Source organism: Myxocyprinus asiaticus, chromosome 14 (genome assembly GCF_019703515.2).
Source record: "Myxocyprinus asiaticus isolate MX2 ecotype Aquarium Trade chromosome 14, UBuf_Myxa_2, whole genome shotgun sequence".
NCBI lineage: Eukaryota > Metazoa > Chordata > Actinopteri > Cypriniformes > Catostomidae > Myxocyprinus > Myxocyprinus asiaticus.
Window position 1 is genome coordinate 36,389,659 of NC_059357.1, and position 20,031 is coordinate 36,409,689.

At 38.8% G+C, this 20,031-nt stretch overlaps 1 protein-coding gene across 2 annotated transcripts in view; it reads right to left on the bottom strand.

The window, feature by feature from the left end:
• LOC127451711 (GEM-interacting protein-like) overlaps positions 1-20,031 on the bottom strand; it is a 40,928-nt gene that overhangs the window by 12,013 nt on the left and 8,884 nt on the right. For both annotated transcript variants that reach the window (XM_051716606.1, XM_051716607.1), the window contains exons 4-18: positions 19,917-19,983; positions 15,262-15,387; positions 10,901-10,965; positions 10,621-10,728; positions 9,288-9,368; positions 9,039-9,200; positions 8,572-8,709; positions 7,954-8,144; positions 6,552-6,655; positions 6,363-6,425; positions 5,452-5,541; positions 5,174-5,334; positions 4,757-4,933; positions 1,312-1,449; positions 930-1,132 (exon numbers count right to left, since the gene is read on the bottom strand). In XM_051716606.1, the coding sequence (XP_051572566.1) occupies positions 930-1,132; positions 1,312-1,449; positions 4,757-4,933; positions 5,174-5,334; positions 5,452-5,541; positions 6,363-6,425; positions 6,552-6,655; positions 7,954-8,144; positions 8,572-8,709; positions 9,039-9,200; positions 9,288-9,368; positions 10,621-10,728; positions 10,901-10,965; positions 15,262-15,387; positions 19,917-19,983 (1,874 nt within the window). The remainder of the gene's footprint in view (positions 1-929; positions 1,133-1,311; positions 1,450-4,756; positions 4,934-5,173; positions 5,335-5,451; positions 5,542-6,362; positions 6,426-6,551; positions 6,656-7,953; positions 8,145-8,571; positions 8,710-9,038; positions 9,201-9,287; positions 9,369-10,620; positions 10,729-10,900; positions 10,966-15,261; positions 15,388-19,916; positions 19,984-20,031) is intronic.

Here is a 20,031-nt window from a genome sequence, read left to right on the forward strand (position 1 = left end):
TTGCAGGAGGGCCATGGCATGCAGGGCAGAAGCGGCCTGACCAGCGGTGCTGTAGGCTTTGGCTGTCAGAGACGACGTCGTTCTACAGGCCTTGGAAGGGAGTGCTGGGTGATCCCGCCAGGTGGCTGCGCTTTGTGGGCACAGGTGTACCGCAACCACCTTATCCACCTGAGGGACCTCCACATACCCCAGGGCCGCCCCACCATCGAGGGAAGTGAGAGCAGACGAGCTGGGAGGTCAGTTTCGGGCAGAAAAAGGTGCCCTCCACAACCTCGTCAGCTCGTCGTGCACTTCCGGGAAGAAAGGGATTGGGGTGGGGGCATAGCTGTGAACGGCACCCCGAACCCAGAAACCAATCGCCCAGGGGCGAAATCTGCACTCGTCACGCAGAAGGAGGGAAAGCTGCTGGAAATGCGCCGTATATCCAACAGCATACGCTTCTTAAGAGGTGAATGGAACAGCAGTAGTATTCAGCTTGCTGATAGTACAACCGCTCGGCTCCGAATAAAAAATCTGAATGAGTGGTTGCGAGACAGCTCCAACCTGTTCTCCAATTCTCGCCAATTCTCAATGGCCTTTTCTCAAAGATCTGATGTGTTCGGGGCTCTCAAGAGCGACCCCTAGTGTCACTACATCGATACAATGTTGAGTGAGTGACAGAAGGGGAACTCAAAAAGACATACGTAGTGAACATAATTCATGTTTTAAATGCATTCTTCATAAATAATATGTAGTAAACCAAGTAATGTACTTAAAAGTAATTAACTTAATTGAAATTCAGTTACTGTAATTTAATTACTCTAATTTAAAGTGTAATGTGTTACACCACTTTTTACAGTAACTAATCACTTTTTAACTGTATTACTCCCAACACTGCTTGCGACCAAACAATTAAGAATCAAGAATACCAAGCGTTTTACATACAGTACCTGTTCAAGTGGGCTATCATGTGTTGCACTGTGTTGTAGTTGCACAGAGGTAATCGTCCAATAAGCTCTTTGAGTTTGACCACAATACTCTCCACAATCCCAGCAGACTCTGCAACATGGTCCTTTTCACTAAGCCTCTGAATCTTCTTACCCACATTGATAAAGTCGTTGTAAAGGTCAAAGGTCAGTAATGGATCTGGAAGCTGTAAAAGAGGAAGATGAGGTGTTGGCCACGTGAGGGTTTTCTAAACCCTTAAATGTGTTTTAAGTCATTTAAAAGTAATTGGGGACTAAATTCAAGTCAGATTACAAAAATCCATCTAATTTACACAATGTAAACCATGCACAACAAACTATTACAATTTCTTTCATTTTTTTTTACCTCTTTGAAAAAGTGCTTGAGAACAGAGGTGATGTCATGAGGTGAGAGGTCACCAAGATCAACTTGGTCTCTCTGGATTTCAAAGGCCTGGCATAATTTAAGAATCCGAGGTTTAGAACCACTGATTCTGTACACACCCTTAGAGAGAAGAACATGAGAGTAAACACAACTAGATTTTTACATTTTCTAAAGAAAACGTGAATGGTGCTTGCCAAAGCAAAACTTGTCGCTACAATGCTAGGATGTCCAGGATGGTTGCTAGTGTGTTGCTAAGTGGTTGCTAAGGTGTTCTAAGTGCTTTTTTAGCATGTTGCTATAGAGTAGCTAGGTTGTTGCTTAATGTCCCACCCACTAGTCTCTATGATATTGTGGTTCCTAGATATGGCTCTGGTCACTCCTTCAATGTAAGTCTTTGGGGTTTTTACATTAGTTTTTTGTCTACCAGTCGAAAAAAATAGTAATTTTTTTTACAAAAACAATAGTATAAACAAACCACACAATTTGGTATCATTCATGTCTTTAGTTAGCACAAACGGTGCAGGACGAGCTATGTGCCAAAGTTGAATACTTAGAGTTGGGGGGGGGGGGGGGGGGCCTGGGTAGCTCAGCGAGTAAAGACGAGTTTGAATCCAGGGCGTGCTGAGTGACTCCAGCCAGGTCTCCTAAGCAACCAAATTGGCCCGGTTGCTAGGGAGGGTAGAGTCACATGGGATAACCTCCACGTGGTCGCTATAATGTGGTTCTCGCTCTCGGTGGGGCGCGTGGTTAGTTGTGCGTGGATGCCGTGGAGAATAGCGTGAAGCCTCCACACGTGATATGTCTCCATGGTAACGCACTCAACAAGCCACGTGATAAAATGCTCGGATTGACGGTCTCGGATGCAGAGGTAACTGAGATTCGTCCTCCGCCACCCGGATTGAGGCGAGTCACTACGCCACCATGAGGACTTAGAGCGCATTGGGAATTGGGCATTCCAAATTGGGGAGAAAAGGGGAGAAAAAAAAAAAATATAATAAAAAAAAAAAAAATACTTAGAGTTAGGGGTTCATTCAAATTGGTAACCTTATAAGTATAGTTCACCCCAAAATGAAAATTCTTTCATCTTTTACTCACCTATATGCCATCCCAGATGTGTATGACTTTCTTTGTTCTAATCTCAGCTCTGTAGGTCCAAACAATGCAAGTGAATAATGGCCAGAACTTTGAAGCTCCAAAAAGCACATAAAGGCAGCATAAAAGTAATCCATATGACTCCAGTGGTTTAATCCATATCTTCAGAAGTGATATGATGGGTGTGGGTGAGAAACAGATTAATATTTAAGACTTTTTTTACTATCAGTCTCCACTTACACATTCTTCTTTTGTTTTTTGGAGATTCACATTCTTTGTGCATATTTCCACTTACTGGCCAGGGAGGAAAATATAGGCATGGCAAGGCAAGTTTATTGATATAGCACATTTCATACACAATGGCAATTCAAAATGCTTTACATATAAATGATAAAGAAAATACAAGATACAATTAATTTTAAAACCAATTAAGAACAAGAAATGAGTTTAAAAAATAATAAAATGAATTAAAAAAATAAGTGAAAAATTATTAAAATGAATATAAAAGAAGAAGAATACAGAAATAAAATGATGCAGTGCAATCAGTAAGTGCAGCAAAGTGCTCAGTCAGTAAATGCACAGTTAAACAGATGTGTTTTCAGTCTGGATTTGAATGTGGCTACTGTTGGAGCACATCTGACCTGTTCTGGAAGCTGGTTCCAGCTGAGGGTGGCATAATAGCTAAACGCTGTCACATCTTGTTTTGAGTGAACCCTCTGTATGTCTAACTGACATGATCCTAATGATCTGAGAGGTCTGTTAGGCTTATATTCAACAAGAATATCTGCAAATGTCCCAGGCCATTGAGTGATTTATAAATGAGTAATTGTACTTTAAAATCAATTCTAAATGTAAGTGGAAGCCAGTGTAAAAACTTGAAGACTGGAGTAATATGCTTAGATTTTTTGGTTCGGGTGAGAATCCTGGCAGAGGCATTCTGAATGAGCTGCAGCTGTCTAATGGACTTTTTGGGAAGGCCGGTGAGGAGTCCATTGCAGTAATCCAGGCTGCTGGTAATTAATGCATGAACAAGTTTCTCTAAGTCTTGACTGGATACAAAACATCTAATTCTGGCTATATTTTTTAGATGATAGTAGGCTGATTTAGTTATTGCTTTGATGTGACTACTGAAACTAATGACACCAAGATTCCTTACTTGATGTTTTGTTTTTAGACCCTTGGAATCAAGGTATGGGTTCATCTTGGGAATTTCACCTTTTTTGCCAAATACAATGACCTATGTCTTGTCGTTGTTTAACTGAAGGAAGTTTTGGCACATCCAACTGTTAATTTCATCAATGCACTGGCACAGAGTGTCTATGGGGCTGTAGTCATTTGGCGATAGGGCTAGATAGTTTTGGGTGTCGTCTGCATAGCTATGGTATGCAATTTGGTTCTTTTTCATAATTTGGCCTAGTGGGAGCATATACAGGCTGAACAGGAGTATTGCAAGAATTGAGCCTTGTGGGACTCCACACGTCATGGATGTCCACTCAGACTCATAGTTGCCTATGTTCACATAGTAACCCCTCCCTTCTAGACAAGACCTGAACCAGCTGAGGACTGTCCCAGAGAGCCCTACCCAGTTTTCCAATCTGTCTATGAGAATGTTGTGGTCAACAGTGTCAGAAGCAGCACTGAGATCTAATAATACCAGCACTGATATTTTGCCTGAATCAGTATTTATCCGAATATCATTAAGGTTCTTTATGAGTGCCGTCTCTGTGCTATGATACGGTCGGAAACCAGACTGGAAATTGTCCAAGTAGCCATTCGAGATTAAGAATTTAGTCAACTGATTGAAAACAAACATTTCAATGATCTTACCTATGAAAGGAAGATTTGAAATTGGTCTGTAATTGTTCAATACTGAGTTATCTAGATTGCTCTTTTTAAGTAGGGTGTTTTTTTATAGTAAAATAAATACTTAAATATTGATCTGTTTTTCACCCACACCTATCATATCTCTTCTGAAGATATAGATTTAACCACTGGAGTCTTATGGATTACTTTTATGTTGCCTTTATGTGCTTTTTGGAGCTTGAAAGGTCTGATCACTATTCACTTGCATTGTATTGACCTACAGAGCTGAAATATTCTTCTAAACGTCTTCATTTGTGTTCTGCTGAAGAAAGAAAGTTGTCCACATCTGGGATGGCATGAGGGTGAGTAAATGATGAGAGAATTTAAATTTTTGGGTAAACTATTCCTTTATATATGAGCAATGGTAATAATGATTAATTCCTTAGCAAGCACTACTAATAATGCAGAACAGTGAAGAATCTGGACTAGTGAACTAAAACAAAGGTTTTAATTATTTTTTGGGAGTTCATACCTGAACTCTGAGAGCCCTGCTCTCAATCTCTTCAGTACATTGCAGGACAACGAAGGGCACAGTGTCTGGACTCTCTCTGGGCAGCAGGGAGAACTCCACCCCAAAAATAAAGCCCCTCTTGTGCTCACATTCCATCTGGCACACCTCCAGGCATTTCCTGTGGACTGCAAGGCCACACTGGCAAGAGAGGAGCAACTATCAGTCTACCATATACTGACCAGTGCACACAGAATTCAGTGGCTCTTTTTTTTTTCTTTTAGACAACACTTTAATGCAAAGTTGACACGTTCAATATTCCTATACACTTTTTACAGGTTCAGGAAAAGAACTTGTGAAAATTCATGGATCACTCCTTACAGGACCTGAACCTCCAGTCTTTCAGTTTTCAAGCTAAACCACCCCTTTTCCAACACTTACCTCTTCACACTCAATCCCATTGACCAGGATGTAGGTATCACATTGCTTGCATTTGACCATCTTGCTTTTCATTTTTCTCAGTCTGTGAGTCAAGGCGGCACGTGACGCAGTTCGTGGTTTACACAATGTACCATTGCTGTCAGCTAAAGCCTCCTCACTCTCTGCACACAAATCAGGAAGTGTCAACAACTGCAGTTTCAGCCATAAAAAAAAAAAAAAAAAAAAAAAAAAACTTTTGCAGAAAGTGTAGCATTTCCCCAAGCAGAAGTGACTCAAACCTGCATCCTGTAGAGTGTCTTTCTCATCAAGGTCGTCTGAAGACATGGTTCCTGTAGAGGTGGCTTTGTGCAATTTACGGTTCCTATGAGCTTCAGAAAAGTGATAAAGACATATTAGTAACTTATTTACAGTAGCTAGGTGGTACAGTGATAAGATCTTACGTTATAAGGTACAGCAACTTAACCTTCCTAATCTGTTCGGTCATTTTTGACCAAAAACACATCTTCAGAAAAAATTTTCATTTAATACTCTAAACAATACTTTATGAATTTTCCTCCACTAGCCATCTGAACACACACAAAAAAATTGGACTTGATTCGGTAAGTCTAAGTGGTCGTAAAAAAAGCGAAACCTTTGATGTTCAAACCTTTGAATTGACCATTCTAAACAGAGTAATTTTTATTTATTTGTCAAATAAAATATATAAATCAGCCACAATGCAGAAACAACACACACAGAAATAAAGAGGTGAGACTTTACAACATGCTGAGTGCAATACAACACTGCAGCCATCTACTGGCTATTATTGTCATAACATGATTTTCAAGTCATGCTGTTTTTCTTTTTTCACCAGATGGCAATCTGCCCTCAATACAGGACACATTCTCATATTTTCTTCACAATTCAACTAGGTTTTTACTGTAGTGAAGTTACATAAATGTGCTAATTTGTATATGTGAATGAATGGTGAAATCAATCTAAATAAGAAATAAGATCTAAAAAACACCAGATCACAAAAGAAGTGCATACTTTTATTGTTTTTACTTCAGGGAAGAAGAAATGTTAACATTTCTTTAAAAAAAAAGAAAGATTTTTTTTTACACCTGTACAGTGTCTTGTCAAATATAACAGCAAAGTAAGCGGCCCTACTTGATCAGAATAGGAGGGTTAAATGTAATGGTTTTCTCACCTGGACTGGATAGAGATTCCAGACTCCCTCCCCTGCTGTCACTGTCACTGTGGCCATGTCGCCCTGTATTTCAACAAACATAAAAATGTTCAGGTGCCATTCAACTGAACTGAGAAGTCTCACATTATATGCACATTGTATGACTGAGACATTAGATCCTTGAAAGGTTTTAACAGACATTAGACATACTTCCATCTAATAAACTGCTGCTGTGTTTCAAATCATCAGGTAGCACATATGAATCTTGGAAACTTGGAGCGTTGCTCGGTTTTCGCCGGCCTGTTGTTGGGGATCTGTGAAAATTAGAGGGACAGCCACAAGTTAAATCGGTATTTAAAATCCCAGTGCAATTATGTAGTTACATTTATAGTTCACACCCTTATTTGAGCTTTAAAGCATGCACTGTACAAAAGTCCCTGCTTCACGCATGCGCAAGGCGAAGTAATCTGTTTAGTTTTGGCGCATGTGTGCATTCTCAGTTCTGCATCTTCAGTGTGAGAGAGTTACACAGTCTCCTGGCTTTGTCTATATTTGTTTAAAAAGTCTGTTTTTTCATTGTGTGGTGTTGCCGTGCATTTATGACAAAGTAAGTTATAATATTTATCACTGTTCAAATATGTTTTAAAGTGTGTTGGTATGTAACAATTTAATTTAATCTAAGAAACATTTCAATGGTAATTAATGTGTAATAGTGTGATAATCATCTACTCGATGGATCTACCAGTTATATTTGATCAAAGTGTTTGTTTATAGTCACAAGTTTATTCTTTATTATATATATATATATATATATATATATATATATATATGAACAAAAAGGTTATTTCGTGCTTAAGCTCTTTATAACGAGCGGACCTGCAAGTCTCTGTGCAGAGATCTCTTGCTGGTGTAACCTGACAATGCTCATCAGCATCAGCAGAGAAAGACTCGCTCGCTTTAATATGTCTGCATTTTGCGATCATATTAGAAACTGTAGATAGATGTTCTTGTTCACTGCTGTATAACACAAGTTTCTAAACTTACATAATAAATACCAGTATTATTACATTGCTGTATGGTTGCTTAGCATATGTACAAATATTTATCATGTTTATTTCTGTTTTTCTCACAGAAACCATACTTACACCATACAGTCACACATCTTATGATTCTTTCTTCACAATAAATATTTTGGACTGTACTCTGGAATAGCTGCCATTCTTTCTTACTGAGGAATTAGGCCAGTTGGTGCACAACCAGTCAATTAATGCACAAAACATCCCACATGCACCCTTAAACTGGCTGCATTCATGACTGCTAGCAATTCAGTTATTCCCACATTAAGCTTCAGTGTGTTTAGCAGCTGGTTGATACTTGTATGCAAGAGTTCCTTACAACAGAGTACAATACAAACCATAAAGATGTAACCTAAAAAAATGGTTAATAAGGCCTGTATTGTAATAACATAAATATGCCATGGTATTACCATGTTTTTTTGGACACTGCACCATGGTACCACCATGTTTTTAGACATGTACCATAGTACCATGGTATTATTTAAAGTAAGCCACATGGAAACAAGCTACACTACATCTACAACAAGTGCTGTCACCTCTTGCCCTGGGGAATGAACTCCTGGAATATGAAGTTCTGAAGAGGCTGGTCAGGCAGATGCTTCCCTAAGATGTAAATAAGATAGGGTTCACCAGGCTCACAGGGCCTGCAGGTGAGCTCCAGGTTCTGGTACCCCAGAGGAACTGGCTCAGTCTGCTGCCGCTGGTAATAGAACATGTTCACTGTTGCCTGAGAGAACAGCAAGAAAGAGCGTGTGATCAGTGTTCAATGGATGAATGTAAAAGTAATCTAGATTTGACATTTTTTTTACAAGACAATGTGAGTGATGCTTGCCCAGGCAAAACTAGCCGCCTTGGTGTTGTGAGGTTTTGCCAGAGCATTGCTATGCAGTTACATTACATTACATTACATTACATTGCTAAGGTGTTATATCAAAAGAACCCACCCTAAAGTTTCATAATATTCTCGTCCATAGATGTGGTTCAGGACTCTCTTTCATTGTAAGTATATGTAAGTCGTGCCCGTTTTATCGTCCGGCAGGTGAAAATCTTATGTCTGATCGTTTAAAAGAGTAATATAACACATCTCCTCAATAAGCCATTCAAATTGAGGTACAATACATGTTCTTAGCACAAACTGGGTAGGATGAACCAACCTCTTTTAACACAGTGTCTCCTTGACAGATTAGCTTGCGGGTGTGGACAATGATTCTCTCCTTCACCTTCTCCAGTACTTCTTGATGGTTGTTAGCATCACACACACACTGCTTGTACAGAAGCTCAGCCTCCATAACCTAGACAGCAGCACAGTGATGAATATCACATTGAGGAAACCATAATGGGCAAAAATACATTTGCACGTTTGTTTGTTTATTTAAATTGGTGTTACAGGAAATGCTTGTAATCAGTCATATAGGGTTGTAAGAGACAGACAAATAAGAAGACCTGCTTAGAAAAACATCTTCCAGCCTAGGCTGGTTTGCTGGTCTAAGCTGGTTTAAGCTGGTCTCCCTGCCTGGCCAAGTTGGTGCTCAGCTGTTATAGCTGGGAGGCCAGCTGAAAAGTGCCTGATCAGGCTGGGAGACAAAAAATCCTGCAGGGAGTATAAATACTGTATCTTGACCTTGGTTTGGGCATCATCTCTTGACTTCCTCCTCTTGTCCAGGGTCTTGTATCCCCCTGTGTCCTCTTCAGCTTTTGCAGTCATGACTTTGGCTTTCTCCAGATCCTCACAACGCTGCAGGTATTGCTGCCGCGCCCTCTTCAGTGCAGACACTGCGTCATTCTAATGCACAAAACATTACATCAGCCACATTACTGGAAATTCTGGCCACAACAAATGCACAAATCAACCTCAGCACAAAGAACTGACCATTCTCTTCTGTTCTTTGGACCACTGCTCTTTGAATTCTCGCCGCCACTTGTCGATTTCGTTCTTCTTGGCCGAGAGAGCCTTTGAAATGCAAAGAATGTTATAAACATTAACCATGTTTACATGCACATCATTTTCCGAATGAGGTCAATATTATGATTAAAGGAATATTCCAGGTTCCATACAAGTTGTTCAATCGACAGCATCTGTGGTATAATTTTTCTTTAAACAAAGCAAAAATTGATGTTACAGTGAGGCACTTACAATGGAAGTTAATGGAGCCAATTTTTGGAGGGTTTAAAGGCAGAAATGTGAAGCTTATAATTTTATAAAAATACTTACATTATTTCTCCTGTTAAAACTTGTGTATTATTTGAGCTGTAAAGTTGTTTAAATTGTCATTTTTAAAGTCATTTAAGGGTTTGCTGACATTAAATCGTTATGGCAGCAAAGTTTAGTAAGGTTAGTATGCGATATTAACACACTAAAATCTTGTTAACACACATATTGTTTACATTTTGTGGCTATCATTTTAAAACAGAGAGTATTTTAACATTTAAGGATTGGCCCCCATTCACTTCCATTGTAAGTGCTTCAAGTCAAAACACATTTTTTTTTTTTTTTTTATTTTTTTTTGTCAATCAATATACAATATGCCACAAATTCTGTTGATTGAGCTTAGCTTGTATTAACCCTGGAATATTACTTTCATTACCTTCATTCTGAAAAAGACATTAAATATGCTCTACAGCTATTGGAATATTCCATAATTCATTTAATCAGCATAATCTGAATAAAACAATACATACATATTCTGCTATTCTGTTGTAGATAATACTGTAAATGCTCTTTCTATTTATTATGCTGCATTAACCAGCTCATTAATTCTCATTCATGTCCTAAACAATAACATACAAGAGCATGATGAATTGCAAAATTTACTGTATGTCATGGGACTGTTTCAAACGTGGGCAATGACATTTCTTCTTTTAATGTTTGTAAAATGTAAAAAAAAATAAAGTGCCAAAAATGTGTTTCTTCAATAGCTTGACTTTTCACAACTGTTTTTATCTAATATCAATCAGAATTATCTTTGTTTGAACATGTGCAGATGTAAATGTTCAGTTACGGAGGTTATTCTGAATAAGGTGTTTACATGATCCAAATTCTGATTATTACATACACAGGCCTGCAGTCTTATTCAGTTTTCTAAAAGCTGGAATAACTGGCTAAATCTGGTTATGGCAATATGTTAATGCGTTATAATGCTTACATACTGTAATCAGAATATTACCAAATTCTGATAAATGTCAGAATGTTATTGTGCATGTACCTGGTAGCAGCGCTGTTGCAGTAGTTCAGCAGTCTGTTTGGCTGTTGTGCTGCTCTTGATATCGTGCTCCAGAGCCAGAGTGTATATATACTGCAGAGGCATCATTTCCTATGAAGAGACATGCATGAGGGTGGGCTAACCAAAAACTATTTGCAACAAAAAATTAAATAAAAGAGACAATTTATATATATATATATATATATATATATATATATATATATATATATATATATATATGATGTATATATGATGTATATATGTGTGTGTGTGTTTGTTTTACCTGTTGAGCAACGCATGATTTGGCTGCATCTGCCGCTCTCATTATACTCTTGGCAAACTCTTGCTCTGTAAACAAACAATAACTTTCAGAATCCTGAACCACATATAATGCTCAGAATCAGACCACAATACACACTCACTTAAACTTTATTAGGAACACCTGTACACCTACGTATTCATGCGATTATCTAATCAGCCAATCATGTGGCAACAATGCAATGCATTAAAATCATGCAGATATGGGTCAGGAGCTTCAGTTGGAGAACAAATGTGATCTCAGTGATTTGGAGCATGGCATGATTGTTGGTGCCAGATGGGCTGGTTTGAGTATTTCTGTAACTGCTGATCTTCTGGGATTTTCACACACAACAGTCTCTATAATTTACTCCGAATGGTGCCAAAAACAAAAAACATTCAGTGAGCGGCAGTTCTGTGGATGGAAATGCCTTGTTGATGAGAGAGGTCAACAGAGAATGGCCAGACTGGTTCAAACTGACAAAGACTATGGTAACTCAGATAACTGCTCTGTACAATTGTAGTGAACAGAATAGCATCTCAGAATGCACAACACATTGTACCTTGAGGCGGATGACCATAGTGTTCCTAATAAAGTGATAAGTGAGTGTAGAATGAGCATGTGTGTCCATACATTTGACTGGTCTTTCAAAGAGATTAATGTAAACAAAAAATTCCAAATGTAAAATACGATTGACCAATTTAAATAGTTTGCATCTGTATTGATGGACACTCAACAGAGTGCTTCTAAATATCAATAAAACAGTGAGTGGATATTAGATGACATACTTTTATTGGACCATAACCCATTAGCATTACAGCTTCCATGGAAAATGTCATATTGAATTTCTTGTGGGATAAACACCGAAGGAATCAGGCCACAGCGTTGCTGTTTCCAGGAATTCTGCACTGGTGGTGTGGTAATGTACTGTTTTATTCCCCTATTGCACTCATTCATTATTACTGAGTTTAGTTTTGGCACTGTTGTTACTCATATTCTAAGTACTCTTTCACAGTTAAGTGTATAAAAAAAAAAAAAAAAAAAATCATTGCTGTGGCCATAAAATATATTTCATTCAATTTAAAAGATTGGACACACTTAACTCAATTTATATTTTTAATTTTAAAAGGTTTATTCTTAAATGCAGTTCTGTAGACAAATATAAACTGTGCCTACATATTAATGTCTTTGAAAAACTCTTGTATGAATTATTAATACTTCCATTTGTGTTATTTCATAGTTTTGAGGACTTAATTATTCTAAAGTGTTGAAATAAGTATTAATAAAGAATGAGTTGGTGTGTCCAAACTTTTGATTGGTAGTGTATTTAGCATACAAATCTTAACAGTCAAATACATTATAATGGATTCTTATTGGCTTGCATGTTGAGTGAGGGCATAATACGGGGCCTATTAATGCCTGGGTTATCTCTCTCGCCCTCCTGGTCTGAAACCTGAACATTTTCCTGTTAATTTTTGCCTATAATTTGTCTCAATAGTCGGTTCCAGGCTTACAGCGGCACTCTGTATTATTTTCATTGACTGCTCCTGTTGCTACAGAAATAAAAACCATGACACCCTGTGGCTTGATTGCATTAGACACCGGAAACTGCGAAATCATTCCACTAGAGGGACCACTGAGGGATGACGTGTTAAAGGCTACTTCATCCTATTACAGGTGTTGTTCAACACAAGTCAAACTCTCTTAGAAAGCCAATTTTAGACTCTTATGCTGTTTCCAGGAAGAGGTCCCTTGGCTTCTCTTCCAGGCTGAAAAGATCTATAATTACTGGCAAACAAACCCAGCCTAAACATAATGTGTCAGCAAAAATACAAGACCTCTTACTTGAGGAGACTAGTTTTTTTCCAGTGCTTGGGCATGTAAAACAATTAGTAGATGTATATTCCTCTATCTAAATGTGAAGTATGTAATTTTTTCGATGTTATAACATGTTCTCCTGCGCCAGCTTAATATGTAAGGAATAATTTACTCCGGCCCATTGAATTGTTAAAAAATAATGCACACCCGTGGTGCACGTCGTGACCGTTGCACCTCGGGTGTGCATTATTTTTCAGCAATTCAACGGGCCGAAGTCAATTATTCAGCTTATACCACGGATACCACACATTAAGACATCGTTCAGGGTTTTATCTCAAGACATTTTCTGGTTTTCATCCCTAAAACGCTCTTGTGAGTGGAACTACTTTCTTCCACCACAGATTCAGCGTCTTACCTTAATACAGCCTCCGTTACTAATTCGAAAAGGTCACGTTAGAACTAGCAAAGAAGGATGCTGATTAAGGCGAAATACATTGAAACATTAAAAGTTATTTCAGATAATAGAAACTGTTGTATTGATCAAGTCGTGGGGGTGCGGCTCTATTTATTGGTCATGACTTGAGTCTCAATGTGTGTGTGTGTGTGTGTGTGTGTGTATGAGCGTGTGTATGTGATCATGTGTAAGTGCGGGGGAGACGAGGGAGGGCTCTTTTGAACCGAAATTGAAATAAATGTAGGATATTTTACATTGTTTGACGTTCTTAACTGATTTACTTTAATCAATGTCTTTGTTTTAACTGGTTAGTTTGTCTGTACGGCTCTTTGAAATAACTGAAATAATTTGGCGAAGTGATATAGAACTGTTATGCGGTCAAGACCTGGAACTACTTTATAGCCGTGTTTACTGGAAAATAATTGCACACCTTAGAACATCCGTCAACCAATCAGAATAAAGCATTTAACAGACCTGTGGTATAAAACTGTAATAATAACTATAAGTAAGCCATTTCTAGGTTGAAACCCCCTGGAAAGTGTAAACAATGTAGCCCAGTGGCACTAAAAAAAAAAACATTGCCCTGTTTGAGCATCCCGACCAGCCTGGCATAGCAAAATGAGCTCAAACAATGCCGTAAGTTTGGGTGGGAACTATCTGTTTGGCGAACAATGGAAGATGCGGGAAGTGTTCTGAATAACTGTTTGAAATTAGTTTTCTTTTTTTTTTCAATTCTTTATGCAAATGTTTACACCCCCAATTATACATTTTAAGTGAGGCTGTTGATATAACATGTTACTTAAGTGCATTTAATTATCTAAAAAGTAATGTTAAAAATGCCCCAAAATGTACGCAAATGTCCCCTAAGCGTCTGTGAATTACCCAGGGATTAAGCTGGTAGGAAGTGTGAAGTTGAAGATACTGTAATTATTAATTATAAAATAATTAAACAATTATTAAATAATTAAAACAAATACTTTTCATATGTTAACTTGAGTGAGGCAAGTCACTTATTTTGAGCTTGTTTTTCCATACCAGCTTGCTTGTTTCTCTTGTGAGATCTGGTAAAACTGCAACTGAGAGCTGTCATTTTAAAAAGAACGTTATTAACTGTTCTTTTATGTTGTTCTAACCAGTTACCAATTGAAAAGGAAGCTGTGGAACGCTGGAACCGGAACCGGAATGAAATAACGTTTCTGCTCAGAACGATCAGAAATAAAAAAATAAAAAACATTTCATTTTTAGTTCTTGGTGGTGTGACTGTCACACATACTATCTTACTACAGATTGAACTGCTTAAGGCAGGCAACGAAGCACGTATGTGCTTAAAACAGTGCCGTCTCCATGTTTTTGCAATTCACAGTCAGCAGGGGACAGTCAGTGCAACCCTAGCTGTACAGACAATGCACAGCTGGACAGGCAACAAACTGACAGCTGTTGTAAGACAGCTGAAGGGAGCAGAATGCTGGGGTTTTTTTTTTTTTTTTTACATTTCGGACTACATTCAACTTGACACAGCATCCTTAAAAGGCAGCGTTTATAAGCTGAAAACTAGTAAAATGCATCAAAACCACAGTGAGGCGCTCCAAAAACATCATATTGTACGTAGACCAACGACAATAGCAGAGAAAGTACGCAAGAACGTGTCCTTTCAGAACAGTCTAAGTCTACCTCGGACAGATTGACGAACTCAATTGCAAAATGGGTTGTTGTTGACAGTAGGTCTGTTGCTTATATTCAGTGATGTGGAAATAAAACACACTACATATTGACTTCTAAAGCCAATTGTTCATTGTCTAATAAATGCTTTACTTGTCTGCCACAATAATGTAATGTCTTTGAATTATCCAAATTATTTTATATTATATTTATAAAAATTTTGATTATTATATTTTGGGGGCCTTTTATAGCAAATATTGATAAATGCGATTAGTTGGAATTAATTCAATAAAAAAAATGTAATCGATTGACAGCCTTGCTTGATTATTATATTCTTGTTATAATTTTACATGTACAAACAATCAATAATAAAAAAATTAATTTAAAACATGTAACAAACAATGTACAAACTCACCCAAGCAGATTCTTTTGTCCATCCAAGTCAGCAGGTCTTTGGCATAGCGGCACCACATTTTGGCGTACTGTAGGGCGAGTTCAACACCACCCTCGCAGCGACAGAGGGTCACGTCCGCATCCTGGGCTGAGAGAGAATACATCAGCATCACTGGAGCCCATGCATACTTTACCTAAACTAAACCTGGTTCAGGGCTGACATGTGTCTTGTCCTCCAACAAAAACACAGATTTAATGAACTCGTAGGCTGTCATCTACAGAGTGTTCACTTATAGCCTTTCCCATTACTCAGCGGATAAATCTCCTTTATCCTCAAAGGATGTTAAGTATATGTTAGCTATATGTTCATTGTCATTACATGCCCAAATGTCCATCATAACACAAACTATCCTCCAAAAATCCAACTGATTAATAAAATAAAAGCATTAATTCCATTATTTGTTTAAAAACAATACAGAAAGGCTCCATTCTGGTGAAAAACTTCCATTAAAGGTGCAGCAATGAGAATAGAATAAAAAAATTTGTTTTGTGTGTCCGTATGATCACAATAGTAATTCCTGCGACTCCCCACCACAACATTCCGAATGAGTAATTTTATCCATGTGAATATCCAAAAAAATAAAAATAAAAATAAAATCTCTGTTTGAGGAACTCCTGGGCTTGCTCAGTAGTGTCCATAAGGCTTTAGGTTTCAGTTGCAACTGCGTGAGGATTTCACAGAGACTGAGACAGTTCACCCTCCCTCTGTCTGTCTCCTCCCTGTCCATTAAGTGCTAAAATCCAATCACATCAAAACATCACAAATGAAATGTGCATTTTCTGCATCATTCTTTCAGTTTGTGCTGAGGTTCTGTTTCTCACTTCCATTCCCCTGTATTTCCCATCTTGTTAAAGCATGTGTGTGTGTACTTTTAGTGCTGAAGGGAGGGGAAATAATCCAGGACAGTAGCAGACTGTAGGGTGATGGTCTTTAGATTTGGGTGGGGTTAACTTCCTAACAGAGTAGTACTGAGAAACCACCCTGTATGATAAGGTAGTCTATACCTGAAGTATTTCTCATTATGTCTTTAGTGCTTTCAAACACACTCACTATTATTGGCTAATGGTAGTATATTCCAGTGACTGATCAGACGCCTCACTGTGACATCAAAACACTTTTACCAAAGCGCATGACTTGAAAGGTTGATACATTTTAATGTTTGCATTACATAATCAACTACATTTACAAGCTTGTTCAGACACAGTCAAACTGTGTGGTAGCTGAACTGATAGAACGTTACGCTTGTGATCCAAAACACCAGAGAATGAGTCCTGAAGACCCGCAAGTCGACAAGTGAGACGAAAGTGTTACAGACATGCCATCAACAGACAAGTTGATGTGATTGCTTCAGCAATTGCATTTATCGATGCCACATGCTTTTTATGACACTATTAGTTAGGTTTAGGTTTAAGGTTTATGGATGGGAAGTAGTTTTTTTAATTTTAAACTCAATAGAGCATTTACCTTAAAAACCTCATCTATTTGGGAGAACATTAACTCGCTTAGTGAACATTTCACCTCAGAACTGCCGTCATCTGTGTAAGTAGCCACGTAATAATTTTTTTTTTTAAATGTTGCCCAGATAACTTAAAGTACAGTTTTTCAGGGGAACTCATTAAATGTATCTCCTTAGCCAGACTATTTGGCTGATTATTGTAAGGATTACCCAGGCGACCACCAGGGGTCGCTATGTATGTTTATTGTTCATTTCATGTCTTTCTTTTGTTTATGAGTTTTGTAGTTCTTTTTCATGGTCTTTGTTCATTGGTCCTTGTGTTCATTAGTGTCAGGTGTCCATGGTTTCATCATTAGTTTTCTGTGTATTTAATTCCTGTGTTTTCCTCTGTTCATTGTCGGTTCTTGTTCTGTTTATTCAGTCTGTAATGTGCTTTGTGTTCTAGTTGTGCATTACTCTAGTATTTTGTGTTTTTATTAAAAACTGCAATTGGATCCTGCCTTCTCCAGTCTGCCATAATTACAATTATACATAATTTTGTCCTGTTGAGGTCAGCAAACTAGACTAATGAGGTCAGCTCCATCTGTCTCAGGCCTGAAAAATGAAGGTGATGTGTTTGGTTCATGCAATCCAAGGGACAGCCATGAAGGTTACTGTGCAGATGTTTAAACATTTAGTGTTAGTGTCCGTCCGCCATTCCTTCAATCTCTCTGTGTGTCTGTCTGTCCGTCTGTCCATCCGTCCATCCGTTCCTTCTATCTGTCTGTCTGTCTTTCTGTACGTCATTCCATCCTTCTGTCCATCTGTCTGTACATTCCTTCTATCTGTCCGTCCGTCAGTCCTTCTATCTGTCTGTCTGTCCATCCGTCCCTCCTATCTGTCTCTGTCTGTTCATCTGTCTGTCTATATGTTCTTCCATCTGTCCGGTCCTTCTATCTGTCCGTCCATCCTTTTATCTGTCTGTCTGTCTGTCTGTCTGTCCATCTGTCCTTCTGTATGTCTGTCTGTCCGTCCATCCTTCTGTCTGTCTGTCTATCTGTCCGTCCTTCTATCTGTCTCTGTCTGTCCATCTGTCTGTCTGTCTATATGTTCTTCCATCCGTCCGGTCCTTCTATCTGTCCATCCATCAGTCCATCCGTCCTTTTATCTGTCTGTCTGTCTGTCTGCCCATCTGTCCTTCTGTCTGTCTGTCCATCAATCCTTCTGTCTGTCTGTCTGTCTATTTGTCCGTCCTTCTATCTGTCTGCCTGTCTGTCCATCCGTCCATCCTTCTGTCTGTTCATTCTATTTGTCTGTCTGTCTGCCTATCCATCCATCCTCCATTCCTTCTATCTGTCTTTCTGTCCGTCAATCAGTCCATTCATCCATCCTTCTAACTGTCTCTGTCTGTCAATCTGTCTGTCTGTCCGTTCGTCCTTCTGTCTGTCTGTCTGTCCGTTCGGCCTTCTGTCTGTCTGTCTGTCTGTCCGTTCGGCCTTCTGTCTGTCTGTCTGTCCGTTCGTCCGTCTGTCTGTCTGTCTGTCTGTTTGTCCTTCTATCTGTCTGTTTGTCTGTCTGTCCGTTCGTCCTTCTATCTGTCTGTCTGTCCAGCCGTCCCTCCTCCTATCTGTCTCTGTCTGTCCATCTGTCTGTCTATACATTCTTCCGTCTCTCCGGTCCTTCTATCTGTCCGTCCGTCAGTCCATCCATCCTTTTATCTGTCTATCTGTCCATCCTTCTATCTGTCTGTCCATACGTCCTTCTGTTTGTCTGTCCATCCATCCATCCTTCCGTCCTTCTATCTGTCCACTCATTTGTCCATCCGTCCGTCCTTCTGTCTATCCATCTGTCTGTTCATTCTATTTGTCTGTCTGTCTATCTGTCCATCCTCCGTTCCTTCTATCTGTCTGTCTGTCTGTCCATTCGTCCTTCTGTCTGTCTATTTGTCTGTCTGTCCGTCAGTCCACCCATCCATCCTTTCTTCTAACTGTCTCTGTCTGTCAATCTGTCTATCTATTAGTCTGTCTGTCCGTCTGTTCGTCCTTCTGTCTGTCCGTCCGTTCGTCCTTTAATCTGTCTGTCATCCTTCTATCTGTCCATCCTCCCGTCAGTCCATCCGTCCTTCTATCTGTCTCTGTCCATCCGTTCGTCTGTCTGTCCATCTATCCATCCATCCATCATTCACTCGATATAAATCATCACCAACTCACCCTTATGTCTTCAGAAACCTGTCTGTTCCTCACACAAAGCTATTGTATGGCTTCAGAAGAATTTATACTATGGTCTACTTTTGTCTACTTTCATGATTCTTATATGGTATTTTTGCCCTTTTTGAAGCTTGACAGCTCCTGGTTCCCATCCACATTCATTGTATAGATGAAAGCAGGTTGGATATTCTGCTAAATTTCTTCTTTGGTGTTCCATGGAAAAAAGAGAGTCATATGGCTATGCAACAACACGAAGGTAAATAAATGATGACAGAATTATCATTTTGGGGTGAACTATTCCTTTAACGTTCTCACTCAGACACATGAAAAACAGAGAGCAGCTGTCTGTCGCTTTAATCTGCTCTCAGACCCCTCTCCGGTGCTAATCTTGTTAGTGATGACGAGCAATTAGTCCATGTGGCTAATTACACGTAAACAGTGCAGTGAAGAATAGAGATTTAGTGCCGTGACATGATGCCTCCTGCTCTGATCACTCTTGCTTTGATTTGCTGCAGTCACTGCCGTCTTTGTTCTAATGATGAACAAAAGAACTTAAGGGCAGTATGGGAAGGATCAACAGCACTTTGACCTTCTATATACCTCCATCATTATTACTTTTTTTCACCTGTGACCTATAGGAATAGAAGTCCCACCTTTCAGTAACAATAGCAAACTGGCTTTTTGAGCCATCGCCAATTTGTTTACTCTAGAAAAGCGCATGACAAGATTGAAAAGTGAGGTTTTAAGGTGAGATTTTAGTGAAATTAGCTAAATGTATTATTGTTGTCATTTTATTGCTGATTTTTATTTGAATCCAATTTTTTCTGTTTTCAAGTACAAAGAAGCTTGTATTGCCAAATGAGAATGTTCCCAAAGTTCCAGTGTCAGGTTTTTTCGTATTTAGCTTATTTCTGTGGACAGATTTGCCCCCAAAGGATAGCAAAAACACACATTTAGTTCTAAAAGACAACTACCATTCACGCCTCCATCCTTGTCATCCTCCTCATCATGGCAGATCTTCAAGGATTCCACATCTTCACCCTGGAAAGCATACAGCTTTTAATATTTATTAAACATTTATTGAGTCTC